The 15,147-nt window shown below is 45.2% G+C and overlaps 1 protein-coding gene across 1 annotated transcript in view; it reads left to right on the plus strand.

Moving 5' to 3' along the window:
• SCUBE1 (signal peptide, CUB domain and EGF like domain containing 1) overlaps window positions 1–15,147 on the plus strand; it is a 1,083,891-nt gene that overhangs the window by 925,056 nt on the left and 143,688 nt on the right. The window contains 1 exon segment of the mRNA XM_030214211.1: window positions 5,473–5,631. Coding sequence (XP_030070071.1) covers window positions 5,473–5,631 — 159 coding nt within the window.

A 15,147-nucleotide genomic window follows, 5' to 3' on the forward strand; every position in this document is an offset into this window, starting at 1 on the left:
AACTTCCTTCAAGGTATAAACATTAAACTTTGTGTAGTTTTATGGGCAGGCTATACAGACCTTTCCAGATGTTACAAACTCAACACAGCAGGGGAGGAAGTATTTCTTATTTACTTATTTATTTTAATCACTTTTAACACACTTATACCCTAAGCGGCTTCCATAAAAACATACATAATACAATTTATAAACATACATAACACACAGTACTGGTGTCACCAATATCCAAACTGTATGTAGCCTATCACAAAATAGCTAGTACAAAAAGCTGAGTTTTCAACATCTTCTTAAACTGTCGTAAACTGGAGGTAATATGTAACTGATCAGGCAAGGCATTCCACAGTAGAGTTCCTGCCACTGAAAAGGCAGCAGCCGTAGTAACAGCATAGTTCATTGAGGTCACCAATCCCAAATCCAAACATTTAGAAAAATCAGATCTCAGAAACCGCCCAGAAGACGATAAAGTAAAAACCTGGGCAAAATACCAAGGCATACTACCATGAATTACTTATGAAATTAAAGTCAGAACTTTATATTGTGTTCTAAATTTCACTGGTAACCAGTGCAGTTGTTTCAACACAGGTAGTATATGATCAAATTTAGAAGTTCATCAACCAGCCTTGCGATTGCATTCTGCACAACCTGCAGCGCTTTCAGTCTATGCTGTGGAATACCCAAGTAAGCAGAGTTACAGTAATCTATCTTAAAAAGAACCATCACTTGAATAAAACATCTAAAATCCTGCAAATTAACATAGGCTATAATCGAAACAACATAAACAAATGATTGCGCCACATGCAGGATTTGTTCTTTCATCGTAAGTGTAGAATCTAATATCACGCCCAACAACCTAATTTCTCTCTTTACAGGTAAGTTTAATGCAGGGGCGTAGCCAGACACCCAAGTTTGGGTGGGCCTGGACCCAAGGTGGGTGGGCAGAACTCCGCCTTGTCCTACAAGTGATTTGGTCTCTCCCTCTCTTGCCTGCATGCTATATGGTCTTTCAAACATCCCCTCTCCCCATATACCTTTTAAATATCAGATTTTCACCGGCAGCAAACAGTTCTTGGGAGTTTTTGGCTGGTGGGGCTTGGGGTTCCTGCCAGCCACATTATAGGTGTGCTGCTACTTGGTGGGCCTGAACCTAAAGTGGGTGGGCCTGGGCCCACCCCAGCCCACCCTTGGCTACACCACTGGTTTAATGAACCCACATGAAGGGTTAAAGGCTAGCACTCATCTATCACTCTCCCTACCAGAATTTCAGTTTTTTCCACATTCAAAGTAAGCATGATATCATTCATCCATTTACAAATCACCTCCATATATGATTTCAAGTGTTTAGTCAACTCTTCACCCCACATATTTACTCAGAAAAAAAATTGAATATCATCAGCATACAGATGATACTCTACCCTTAAAGAATCAAGAACCTCAAAAATGAGCCAAATATAGATTAAATAAAAGTGCCAACAAGGCTGAACCTTGTGGAACTCCTTGCAAAATAAAAACAGATTTTGACACTTTGAACAATAGGGGTCCTTTTACAAAGGCATGCAGAAAAATGGCCCGTGGTAGTGTAGACGCAGGGTTTGGGCGCACGCAGAATCATTTTACAGCGCACCTGTAAAAAAGTCCTTTTTTAAATTTTTATAGAAAATGGACGTGCGGCAAAATGAAAATTGCTGCATGTCCATTTTGGGTGTGAGACCTTACCGCCAGCCAATGACCTAGCAGTAAAGTCTCACGCAGTAACATTTGAGGCTGGCAAAAAAATGTTTTTAATTTTTTTTGGGGGGGGTGGGAGGGGGTTGGTGAACACTGGGGAAGTAAGGGGAGGTGATCCCTGATTCCCTCCGGTGGTCATCTGGTCAGTTGGGGCACCTTTTCAAGGCTTGGTCGTGAACAAAAAGGGACCAAGTAAAGTCGGCCAAATGCTCGTCAGGACCGCCCTTCTTTTTTCCATTTTCGGCCAAGGACGGCCATCTCTTAACCACACCCCCGTCCCGCCTTCAGTACACTACCAACACGCCCCCTTGAACTTTGGCCGTCCCTGCGACGGAAAGCAGTTGAGGCCGGCCAAAATCAGCTTTCGATTATGCCGATTTGGCCGGCCCTGAGAGAAGGCCGCCCATCTTCCGATTTGTGTCGGAAGATGGGCGCCCTTCCCTTTTGAAAATAAGCTGGATAGTCAACTTGATATAGTAGTCCTGCCCCTCTGCACGTAAAATCCTCCCGGAGATGATTTTATAAACTTCTTTTCATATTTAGAGTATGTTTTACATGAACAAACGGGTTCTTATAAAATTATGTGGGTGTATATTTTTATAAGATTTGCACGTATTCCAGGGAGCATAGATTAGGCAGAGCAGGGTAGAGTTGCAATATACTCTTGTATTTAATACAAACAAAAGAGTCCCCCAAAACACCAAGTCAAGAAGCAAAAACAATGGGAATGACCAAATGGATGAGTTGAGTAATCCAACCCTGATTCTCCTTTATTGTAAAATAGTATGCAAAGTGACAATGGTTAAAACCACAAAAGTCTCAGAGGATAAGTGCAGGTGCATTTGTGCGCTATTGGGAATTATTTTGAGCCTATTATACAAAGGCACAGAGGAGCTTGTGTTCCTTTAATAAAGCACATAGTAAAGCTGTGTGACATTTTCGAAAGAATGTCCAAGTCAGAATATGGATGTCCAGATGATAACATCTGAAACAGATGTCCATTTTGCAGGTATTTTTGAACAGGAAATATGTCAAGATTTCCTGTTTGAAAATTCATGAGATGGATGTCCGTGTTTCTTCAGACATCCAGCATGAACAGATATTTTACAAATTGGAATGTCCAAATTATGAATGGCTAGAAACAAGGAACATGTACATCAGTATGGCAGCCACAAAGACCTCCATACAGTGGTGTGCTGGTAAATGTTTAACAACAGGCTCTCTCCCCAGTCCCCCTCTGCGCCCCCCATCCCCCTCTGCGCTGGCTCCCCCCCCCCAATTGCAGAGCTGGCTATAGCCGGGGAGAGAGCCGGGGGGGGGGGGGCAATGCAATACTCTCACAAGGAAAAAAAAGATTTTGAATGCTCCCAGGTTCCAATGTCATTTATGTGGGATAAAATGCCATAAGTAAATAAATAGACAGATAGATAGAAACTGAATGTTGAGCACCTGATTCTTATAACATGACATCTGTTTTAGTGGTCCTTTACCAGGAGAAAAAAATCTCTGCATGTATATAACACTTGCTAGGGTGTCCCTATAACCAGTCCCTCCAAATGACACACAGATTACGATTTATAACAAATTACTAGTCTACTTATAAAAATTATACTTTCTCTAGTACATCCGTATGCTGCACAAGATGGTTGGCATGTTTGAAAATATAAATGACGTTAAATAAAAATGCTACAACAATTAAGCACAACAATGTACTTGCAGCAGCTCATATGATATCTGATCTGATCCACTCCGGCTCCCTCCACGCTCCATCCATCTCCCATCCCAGACTCATGCTTTCTGCAGCTCCTTTGGCTCCATCCTCTCTGCTGGCGCCACGACTCCCTCTCTCCTGATGATCTGCTCTCTCTGACTCTGGGAGCGGATCGGGAGGGGACCTGCCACACCGTTCATCTGGCGTCTGTCTCAGCGCTGGGGCACAGGCCAGGCCATTTGAAGGGGGGGCCAAGGGGCACGGAGACCGCTGCTGATGGCAATGAGTGGAGAGCCAGTCACTCAGAAAAGGCCGCGGCGTGATTAGTTTTTTTTAAAGCAGTGTTGGTATACTTTGACAGTGAACAGACTGCTTCGGCCAATCCCAGGGGCTTTCCTTCAGCTTGCCCCACCCACGAGGGCTTAGGAGGGGCCCCGGGATTGGCTGAAACAGTCTGTTCCTATTTCCTGCCGATGTGTACCAGTACTGCTTTTAAGAGATGAAGCGCCCCGCGGCCGGCAAGAGGCAAGGAGGTGCGGGGGGGGGGGGGGGGCGCAAAAGATGCCTAAAAGCCACAGACATAGGGGAGGAGGATGCCGATACCAGGAGGGTATCCGAGCCCAAATTTGGGGAGCCGGTTGTTAAAATAGCTACTTTAACAACCGGCTCGCAAAATTCTTAAAAATTTAACAACCGGCTCTTGCGAGCCGGTGCGAGCCATCTCCAGCACACCACTGCCTCCATACAGAACAGAGGGGCAGCCTAGTGATTAGGGCAGTGGATATGAACCAAGGGACTCATGTTCAAATCCCACTTTATTTTATAATTGTGAGCCCTTCAGGAACAGAAAAATACCTACTATACCTGAATATATACCACTTCAATAGCCTTAATGCTTGCAGATGGCTTATATATTCAGGTACAGTAAGTATTTTTCTGTTCCTGGAGGGCTCACAATAATTTTTTAAAAAGTTAAAATGGGATTTGAATCTGATTCCCTTGGTTCATAGTCCACTGCATTATCCACTACAATCCTTAGTCTTCCTGCTTTTTTAAGAATGCCTTTAATACCTGAAGCTCTCATGGAACCTGGTATCCTCTTTAAATTTCACTTACAGGGGAAAGGGAAGGGGACAGCAACCACTAGGGGATTAAGGAGGCATCATGCCTTAATCCCTTTAGTGGGCAGCTGCTCAATCAATGCACCTTTCTGTAATCTGGATGTTCCTGAAACAGATCTAATTTAGAACACCGTTCTTTTTAGACTTGGATGTTTCTTCCCGTTTGGTAATCACTGTTGTACATCCTGATTTTGGGCCCTCCCTAGTCCCACCTAAAACACGCCCATAACATGCCTCCTTGCTATTTGAACATACTGTAATGTTGGATGTCGCTTTTATGCCTTTGCTAAATTGGGATTTGGGCATTTCAGGCACATGGACATTCAAAAAATAAGCACCATAGTAATATAGCAGATGATGACAGATAAAGACCTGTATTGTCCATCCAGCCTGCCCATCAAGATAAACATGTATGATGGAATGAAATTTTCTCTGAATGGAAAACATGTATAATGACTTGCATTTATAAGTTTCTTCTGAATGATTTGGATTATTTTGGAAAATTTTATAGATACCATGTTATAAAATTGTCCCAAGTATAAGGATAAATATAAAAGCTATTTCTGCAAATAAAATCTTAATAATTACCCATCATATATGCTGGAAAGGTATGAGCCTATATGGTGACATTTCATTCCTGGGGATGCAGTTGGGAACTACGCACACACTTTTGCCTTTTTAAAAACAAGTACATATTTTTACTCCAAATAAAGTATCTATACAAGTTAGGAAGTGTAAAATGTATGTGGGCATCTCTCCTGGAATAAGGTTTAAAGTGAAAGCATGCATATACTTTTAGTCTGAAAATCTAGTAACATATGCATGTACTTTTCACCCATGGGGACAGTTATAAAATTATCCCTATGAGTGCACTGCTTGTTTATTTCTTTCTAATGTCATGCCTGTTGCTCAAAGGTGGCCAATACCCATGCACAGACAACTGCCAGGTGATCTTTGTGAACCTAAAGTGTGACTCTTCCAAGAAAAAAAGGCGAGGGCCCAAGTCACCATCAAAAGAAGTATCACACATCACTGCAGAGTTTGAAGTTGAAATGAAGAATGAGGAGATGTCAGGTTGGTAGAAATGCATACTGATTATTTGTGCAAGAAACTGAATACTGTTTTTATTTATGTGGATCCTGGCTGAATATTGGCTGGGTATAAAATTAAAATTGGGAGGAAAAGGTTTCAAAATGCCCAGGCTCCAGGACGAACTTGGTCATCAATATCACGGCACACTTTGGACTATGGCTTATCACAGACCAAAAACCTCTTATTCCTTTATTATTTATCAAATCTATATTATTTCTTGTTTTCTTTTTTTGTTTTTTACTTCTTTCTCATAATCATTCAAAGTTATCCACAAATCTTCTTAGCAAAACATTGAAAATGCAACAACTTAGCTTTTAAGTCTCTGTGCTCCGAACACGGGTCTGGCTATCACACACCTGGTCTTAAAACTCCCGACGGAGACCCGTTTCGCCCTCCGGCTTTTTCAAGGGAGGAGTCAAGGCGCTCTGAAAATTAAACAAAAAGCTTCATTAAACAAAAAGCCTCATTAAATATCCTTCAGCACACTCACTGTTGTGGCATAGTTCTTAGTCTTATACTTGACAATCTCGTTCTGTGCTCTCACAGCAGGGTCGGCAGCCATAAGGCTCAAAATGGCGTCCTCATTTAAATAGGATGCTCCCACTGTGTGCTCCAATAAGGTCCGTTATGAGTACAACAAGCCTGAAGTGACATGCTCACCACTACAGGCATCACCCTTAATGGAATATTGCCCTTTATTCTTTTACAAAAATGCAGTCCATTCCACTGAGGTATTTAACCCCATCGGTTCCAAAGATTGTAGCCGGTATATCCAACGCTGCTCACATTGTCTTAGCAGGTGATCATGATCGTCTCCTCGTGTTGGTGCTAGGACCTGCTGTACAACAAAACATCAGAGATCATCAAATGTATCAAGATCTTGAAATGGAACTGGGACATTATGCAAGCACATAAACATTTTAGTCAGCATCGGTTGCGCATAACATTTTCTAGAGGGTGGAATTTGAAAGAGCTCCTTAGCCCGGCTGATTTACCTGTCACAAGAAGTCTGCCAATCACCAGTGGTGGTCACAAAAAGTGTGAGAAGTGTATGATGTGTGCCATCACTCTGGAATGTGAGGATTTTATTAATCCGACAGATCAGAAGAAATATCTGTTGAGATCATACACTGCCAATCCACCTATGTGGTCTATGCACTGAGATGTTCATGTAATAAACTTTATGTAGGGGAGACGAAGAGGAAATTGCAAGTTCGACTAGTTGAGCACAAATCATATCTATCCACAAACAAGGTAGGGGCGCCTTTAGTTTCCCACTGTAAGGAAGCCCACCATACATTTGATGATCTCCGATGTGGGTAGAGCCGGTTCTAGCACCAACACGAGGAGACGATCATGATCGCCTGCTAAGACAATGTGAGCAGCATTGGATACACCGGCTACAATCTTTGGAACCAATGGGGTTAAATACCTCAGTGGAATGGACTGCATTTTCATAAAAGAGTAAAGGGCAATATCCCATTAGGAGTGATGCCTGTAGTGGTGAGCTTGTCCCTTCAGGCTTGCCATACTCAGAATGGACCTTATTGGAGCACACAGTGGGAACGTCCTATTTATATAAGGACCCCATTTTGAGCCTTATGGCTGCCGACCCTGCTGTGAGAGCACAGAGGACGAAATGGGTCCCCGTCGGGAGTCTTAAGACCAGGTGTGTGATAGCCAGACCCACGTTCGGAGCACAGAGACTTAAAAGCTAAGTTGCTGCATTTTCAATGTTTTGCTAAGAAGATTTGTGGATAACTTTGAATGATTATGAGCAAGAAGTAAAAAACAAAAAAGAAAAACAAGAAATAATATAGATTTGATAAATAATAAACGAATAGGAGGTTTTTGGTCTGTGATGAGCCATAGTCCAAAGTGTGCCGTGAGAAGATATTGATGACCAAGTTCATCCTGGAGCCTGGGCATTTTGAGACCTTTTCCTCCCAATTTTAATTTTATTTTGATTTTGTATTTTGATCCTTCAACATACAGAGGGTGATTATCTACAGTTGGTTGTTGATATTATTGCTTGAAATTCTGTAGAGAAGTTTTGACATTGGTGAATATTGGCTGGGACCAGCATAAGATCTGGCAGCTAGCACATGCCGAATTAGCCATGAATAGTCAATGCTGTTCCCGGACATGGCCCAACATTGAATATCTGGTGCTAATTCTGACCTCCGTGGGCTGAATATTGAGCATTATGCTTTTAGATCATTAATACCCAGTTACAAATCTACCTTTCCTAGGGACAATGGAAAAAGCTAAGGGATCAATATTCAAAGCAGTTTAATCGGGCAGGTGAGGCTCCTGCCTTTTTAAATTGCCTTTTTGAAGCTACTGTATCTACTGATATTTAGTGGCACTTAACTAAACAGTACCACTGAATAACAGCACTGACAGCTTAAACTGAAACTGGCTGTTCAGTGGGCGGTCCAGGGGTGAAGTTGGCACTTAAGCAGTTAAGTGCCGATTTTCAGCCATTAACCAAATGTTAGCTGGCCAAATAGGACTACATAATAGCAGTGCTATCTTTGGCCAGTTTAACAACCGGTTAATGCTGAATATCAGTACTTAACCAGTTAAAGGGGAAAGTTATCAAGCTGTGTTAGGGCCTTAAGTCATGTTACTTGCCCCTTAACATGACTTAATGGACTCTAACTCAGCTTGTCTTGCCCTGCAATGGTGATAGTTAAGTCACTGTGGGTTACACAGTAATGAGATGCAAAACATGTATTACTATGTAAAAGCCATAACAGCTTGTGGTATACACTAGATGTACACTGCAAGTCACATTATAGTCATAAAAGATGGGGTTATTTTACTGTGCTGGAAGCATCAGGCCTTATATTTATTTATTTATTTATTTGTAGCATTTATACCCCGCTCTTTCCCGCTCAATAGCAGGTTCAGTGCGGCTTACAAGGTATGGTACAAAGTATCACAGAGATAACACAGTTATATAGAGTTGGACAATAGGAGAGACGTGGGGAGAGGATTAGAGGTAAGCGTGCACGCACTTACTGGCACCTAGTGGTTCGCGCCCTTTTTATTTTATTTCTTTTGACTAAAAACGCGGTCAGATAATATCTCCCCAAGGAAACCAAATGCGTTCGGGAGTAAGCCAGAAACAAAGGCTGACTGACTGCAACTGGTTTTGTCCTCCTTTTTTTTTGTTGTTTTAAACACAGCTGATAGAAGCAAGACCAAGCATACACAGATAACTAAATGGAGCTGTCTGCTCCTTAGGTCAGTGGGGAAAGAAAGATGACTTTTTTTTTTTTAAACAATACTGGCTGCCTCTCCCAAAGGCAAACACCTTTCCTCCGAAAGGGTAGCCCTTCCCTCTTTCTCTCTATTTTTTTTTTATAAAACAGTAGGGAGATGGGGGGGGGGGGGGGGGGGAGGGACCCGGGACACCCGAGTGTAACACCCCAGAGGCTGACAACTAACAAGCCTAATATCAGAAAAGCCTCTAATCGAATTCCCCAGGCACAAAACAGAATAAACAGAAAAGAAAAATCTATTAATATATATCAACAAAGAGAGACTAATGGGCTCACTTCCTACCTGCTGGGAGACTGAGAAAATACTGAGGCTAGGGTCACATCCGTGGTCCGATGTTCCTGGGCTGTAACATAAAGGAGCCAGTGCCACTGCCCCCTCCCAGCCCCTCAAATGGTTCCCAACCATTTATTATGCCTACCAGCCCTGTACCTATTGGTCCAGTGGTATTCAGGCAGGGGTGATTCCCAGTTGCTCCTTTCCTGACGGTACTGTATAAAAACTGGCACCCCTAGTGGTAGTCTTGCACTACTACCTCTATGGGTCATGTTTCTGATGACCACTGGAACACCAAATACAGGGCTGGTAGACCCTAGTAGATGATGGGAGTTGATCGGGAGGGGGGTATGGTACCAGCCCCTTTATGCAATGACCCAGAAGCATAAGGCCACAGTATAGTAGTAGTATCTTTTTTGAGGCTGCTTTTAACTCCTATTCACCTGTTCAGTACCCATGTCTGTAAGTAATTCCTTTATCCTTTATTTGTCCTGTTTGTCTTGATTAGTTTGTAAGCTCTGTCCAGCAAGGTCTGTCTCTTACATATTTAGTGTACAGCGCTGTGTACGTCTAGTAGCACTATAGAAATGATAAGTAGTAGTAGTACAGTTTTGTGGTAATCTGCAACCTGTGGTACTGTTATACTACACAATGCTGTCTCCTGTGGTAAATCAAAGTATGTGCCTTTTACGGCACCTTGATAACTTCCCCTCTAACTGCCAGCCATCTGCACATACCTGGCTATTTAAAGCCAGTGCCTGGACATGGCCCAGCATTATATATCCAGGCATAAAGCCAGTGGCAGCGATAAAAATCGCTGACTGCCTCCAGCTGAATATTTACCCCTGTTCCATAGCATCTCACAGATCAATCCAGAGACTTGTGAGTTATGTCCCTCTACCAGCAGGTGGAGATAGAGAGAACACCAGAGGTTTGCTATATTTGGTCATGTGCAGCCAACTACACCTCAGTATTCTCTCTATCTAGCAGGTGGAAGGTCATAGCTGTGCAGCTCTGAATGGATCCGGCTCCTAGTACGCTCTGAGGATCTGATTGAGCCTGGACTGGGGTTGAGGCCCGAAGTGGGCATTCGGGGTGCACACCTGGTGGTGCCAGGTCCCTCCATCTCTCCCCTCAATGCTCCCCCCTCGACTGTTCCTGGAACCAGCTGGCTGTCTCTCCTACCTCTTTAAAGAGAAAAAAAAACAGCCTCGAGGAAAGCAGAGTGTTTTTTCTTTGCTTTTAAAGGACTCCTCTCTAGAACAGTAGTTCAGCGAGAGGAGAAAGGGAGAGGTGGTCTGCAGTATGTCGGTGCTTTCAGAGGCTGCGAAGTACTGCTCCCGGTGTGGGAGCCGGTGAGCAGTGTCTGGGGAGTGTGAGGCGTGTATGCGACGAACCACATCAGAAACAGAGCGTGCTTTAACTCTGGGCAAGGCCAATGGCGGGACAGCTTCGGGCGCTAGTTTGGTGGGATGCTCCGGGCCCATGTTGACGCGCCGGTGGGCACCATTTTTTCAGTGTTCCTGTGCCAGGACAACGTGGCACTGGAACATTTTTCGGCAGCTCCCTCTTCAGGCTGTGAAGAGCTTTCAGGCATTTCAGAGGCGGTGAGTGCATTGACTTCTGTAGCAGAGCCGTTTTCGCTGGAATTTATTGTGCTGATGCACAAGGCTTTTCTTTTAAAGCGCGCTGGGAGTCCATTAGGCACTTCTTTGCCCTCTCAGGCTGAGCCCGCCCCACCTTGCCCTCCTCTCAATCTTTTTTGACTAAGTGGCCTAGAATAGAGTTAATGGATCTGGAGGAGGTTTCAGATGTAGAAGAATATCACTGTCCTGGGGGTTCTCCCTCCGGATCTGCGAAATTCATGGAAGATGCGGAACTTCAGCCAGAGGAGGGGGATGACCCTACTGCAGCACGGTTGTTCCACAGGGTGGAACTTCCTAATTTGATTGTTAGGGTGCTAGATATTTTGAATATTTCTTCTTCGGACGTGTCAACAGTGCCCCCTCCTCTGCCTCCTTCCATAATGTCCAGCATCACGTGCCCAGCCAGGTCTTTTCATATTCATGAGGTCAAGAAAATTTTTATTTCAGCTCAATGGGACACACCTAACAGTGGCCTCAAAGTGGCACGGGCTATGGGGCAGCTTAATCTGCTCCCGGCATCGGATATAGAAGCCCTTAGGCTCCCGGCGGTGGATTCTTTAATTACGGCAGTTACCAAGAAGACCACTCTTCCGATGGAAGGCGGCACGGCCCTTAAGGATCCTCAGGATAGGAAGTTGAAATCTTCACTGAAGTTATCTTTCGAAGTGGCGGTGCTTTGGCTACAAGCATCTGTGTGTGGATCCTATGCGGCTCGGGCATGCCTGTCGGGGGTCCAGAAAGCATCCTCGACAGAAGAGCTGGTTAATTTTTTACCAGCTCTGGAGTCCGGCCTCGCTTACTTGGCGGATCTGCTTTCTGAGGGCTTCAGCCAAAGGGATTTCCCTTGCTATTACTGCTCGCTGTTGGATATGGCTGCAACATTGGGCAGCAGATGAGGCGTCTAAATCCCACCTGGCGAAATTACCTTTCTGGGGGAAGCTGTTATTAGGAGAGGAATTAGCAAAAATTGTGAAAGATCTGTGGGACTCCAAGGGTCAGCGGCTTCCGGAAGATAAGCCTAGATCCTCGAGGCCTATCGTCCGCAGTCTTGCTTTAAAGACACTAGGCATTATAGGCCGGGTTGGTGCGTTCCAAAAGCCTCATTTCTCTTCAAAGCCCCAGCCCTTTTGTGGAGACCGACGTCCTTCCGCCTCAGGCTCTCGAGCTCAGCCAGTGGCAAGAGCTTCCCAATGATGGGGCCATGGTCCATCCCCTGCCGGTCATAGGGGGCTGTTTGTCCCTCTTCCTGGGAGAATGGGCAAGGGTAACATCCAACAAATGGGTCTTGGAAGTCATCTGAAACTGTTACAAACTGGAGTTTGGACATCCTCTGTCAGATTTCTTTCTCGAGTCCCCATGCAAGTCACTCATGAAGGTGAAGGCAATCTGCTCAGTTGGTGGTCTCCCCTTTCGGAGGACTACTCAGTCCGGGTACTGTGGTCGACATGGGTTCAGTCTGAGATGGGCTGGTGGTTGATTCCGGAGAATCTACTCAGGGGCACTCCGTTGGCCACCCTGGAGTGGGTGGTGATAACTACGGATGCGTCCTTAACCGGTTGGGGAGCGCACTGCCTCGGGCACACAACTCAGGGGAGGTGGTCTCCAGGGGAGACAAGGTGGTCCATCAGCAGGCTAGAACTGAAGGCCATATGCTTTGCTCTGAAGGAGTTCCTTTTCTTGATCTGGGATTGCCCAGTGCAGGTGTTCTCCAAAAAAAAACATCAGCGGTGGCTTATGTAAACAAGGAGGCACCAGGAGTACTCTCCTGGCTTGAGAAGCGGCTCGGATTTACCTGTGGGCAGAGCATCATGTGTTCCTTCTCTCAGCAGCTCATATAGCGGGGTCACAGAATGTCCAAGCAGACTTCTTGAGCCGCCACAGGTTGGATCCAGGGGAGTGGGAGCTTTCTCCCCTGGCCTTTCAGCAGATAGTGTCGAGGTGGGGGCGTCCATTGCTGGACTTGATGGCGATTCGGCACAACGCCAAAGTGTCCAGTTTCTTCAGCAGGGGCAGAGAGAGCGGCTCGCGCGGCATTGATGCCCTTCTTCAACAATGGCCGTTGGGCCTTCTATATGTCTTTCATCCCTAGCCTATGGTGGGGAGACTGTTAGATTGGATTGCCAGTCACCCCGTGTTTTAAGCCAGAGAAACTGTTCTTTGCTTCTGCGCATATGCTATGTTCAAGCCATTTACTGTGGAGAGGGATGCATCAGATATTGGAACTAGGGTGGTACACATGACTGGAACCAAATTCTAGACTGTACCCAGGGGGTAACAGAAGGCAAATACCAAGCACTGCACATAAAGGGTTAACACTGAGTAAAGGAAAACTAAACAAACAAGCAGGAACGAGCTTACTACGGACAGAAATGCTGCCTAACAGAGGCAGGGCTCACAGAAGGCAATTACCAAGCTCTGTACATAAAGGGTTAACATTGAGTAAAGGGAAACTAAACAAACAAAGCAGGAATGAGCTTGCCACGGACAGAAAGGTGTCACGGAACCTGGGATGGTGAGCCCTTGAAGTCCTCTGGGGAGGCGCAGAGCAGAGGCGAACCAGGCACTGAATACACAAAGGATACCAAACATGGCAAATAGACAGCACATTCAAGACAAGCAACAAGCACCACCAGAAAGGGGAGATAAACCACTCAGGCAGGCCTCACAGCTGATCCGGAACCCACTCGTACAGAGTCCAAGCGTACGGGCCTCACTGCCGAACTGGAACCAAATCATACCAGAGGGAAGGGGAAAAGAAACAGAAAGGAATCTCTTGAGCAAGTACTACTCAAGCAGTGCACACACACTGCACTAAACAGAGCCACAAACAAGGGGTCAAAAAACCCTACACACAGACACAAAGAAACTGAAGGGGAAAAGACAACCCCACTTAGACTCACATGGTAGAAGCCACAAGTAAAAGATAAGAAAACTACACAGGAAGGCAGCACAGGACTGGGCTTAGAACCACAGCTATAAATGAAAAGTCCTAACCAAGTCAAACAGTCATTGCACAGAGAGGTAGCACAGGGCTGGGCTAGTAGTCCCAGCTAAACAGAAGAACCACCCACTCAAGCACAAATAGAACCAAACAGAGAGGACACTCAGGGCTGTGCTAGATCCACAGCTATAAACGAATAATCCTAACCAAGTCAAACAGAAATCACACAAGAGGTAGCTCAAGGCTGAGCTAATAATTTAAGCTAAATAGAAGAGCTGTCCACTCATGCCACACAGAGAGGCAGCTCAAGGCTGAGCTAGTAGTCACAGCCACCAGAAGAACCACCCACTCAAACAAAATCAAAAAGAGAGGATGCACAGGACTGTGCTAGTAGACTGCTAAACGGAAGAGCTGTCCACTCATGCCACACAGAGAGGCAGCTCAAGGCTGAGCTAGTAGTCACAGCCACCAGAAGAACCACCCACTGAAACAAAATCAAACAGAGAGGATGCACAGGACTGTGCTAGTAGACAGCTAAACAGAAGAATGGCCCACTCATGCCACACAGAGAGACTGCTCAAGGCTTCACTAGTAGTCACAGCTAAACGAAAAAGCAATCCACTCAAACACAACAAGAAACCTCACGAAGAGAACTCAAACAAAAAGCACACAAGAAAAACTCAAGAAAAGGCCACACAATGGAACACTCACAGCTATGCCACACAGCACTCAAGGATAAGGGAAGCCACTAATGAAGGAACACTCTAAGCTGTACCATACAGCACTCAAGGAAGAGGGAAGCCACTCAAAGGAATACTCAAGGGTGTGCCACCAGGCACTCAAGGAAAAAGGGAAGTCACTCATAGGAATACACAAGGCTGTGCCACACTGCATGCAAGGATAAGGGAAGCCACTCAAAGGAATACTCAAGGGTGTGCCACCAGGCACTCAAGGGAAAAGGGAAGCCACGCAAAGGAACACTCTAGGCTGTACCATACAGCATTCAAGGGTAAAGGGAAGCCACCTATAGGAATACACAAGGCTGTGCCACTCAGCACTCAAGGGTCAAGGGAATCCACTCACAAGAATACACAAGGCTGGCCATACAGGACTCAAAGGTAAAGGGAAGCCACTCATAAAAATACACAAGGCTGTGCCACACAGCACTCAAGGGTAAAGGAAAGTCACTCATAAAAATACACAAAGCTGGCCATACAGGACTCAAAGGTAAAGGGAAGCCACTCGTAAGAATACACAAGGCTGAGGAGGGGGGGCGGAGCAAGATGGCGGCATTAACAGCGCTCCCTGATGACTGCCCAGAAGAAGTTGGGTTTTTCTTTCTTTCTT

The sequence above is a fragment of the Microcaecilia unicolor genome, chromosome 9 (assembly GCF_901765095.1).
Source record: "Microcaecilia unicolor chromosome 9, aMicUni1.1, whole genome shotgun sequence".
NCBI lineage: Eukaryota > Metazoa > Chordata > Amphibia > Gymnophiona > Siphonopidae > Microcaecilia > Microcaecilia unicolor.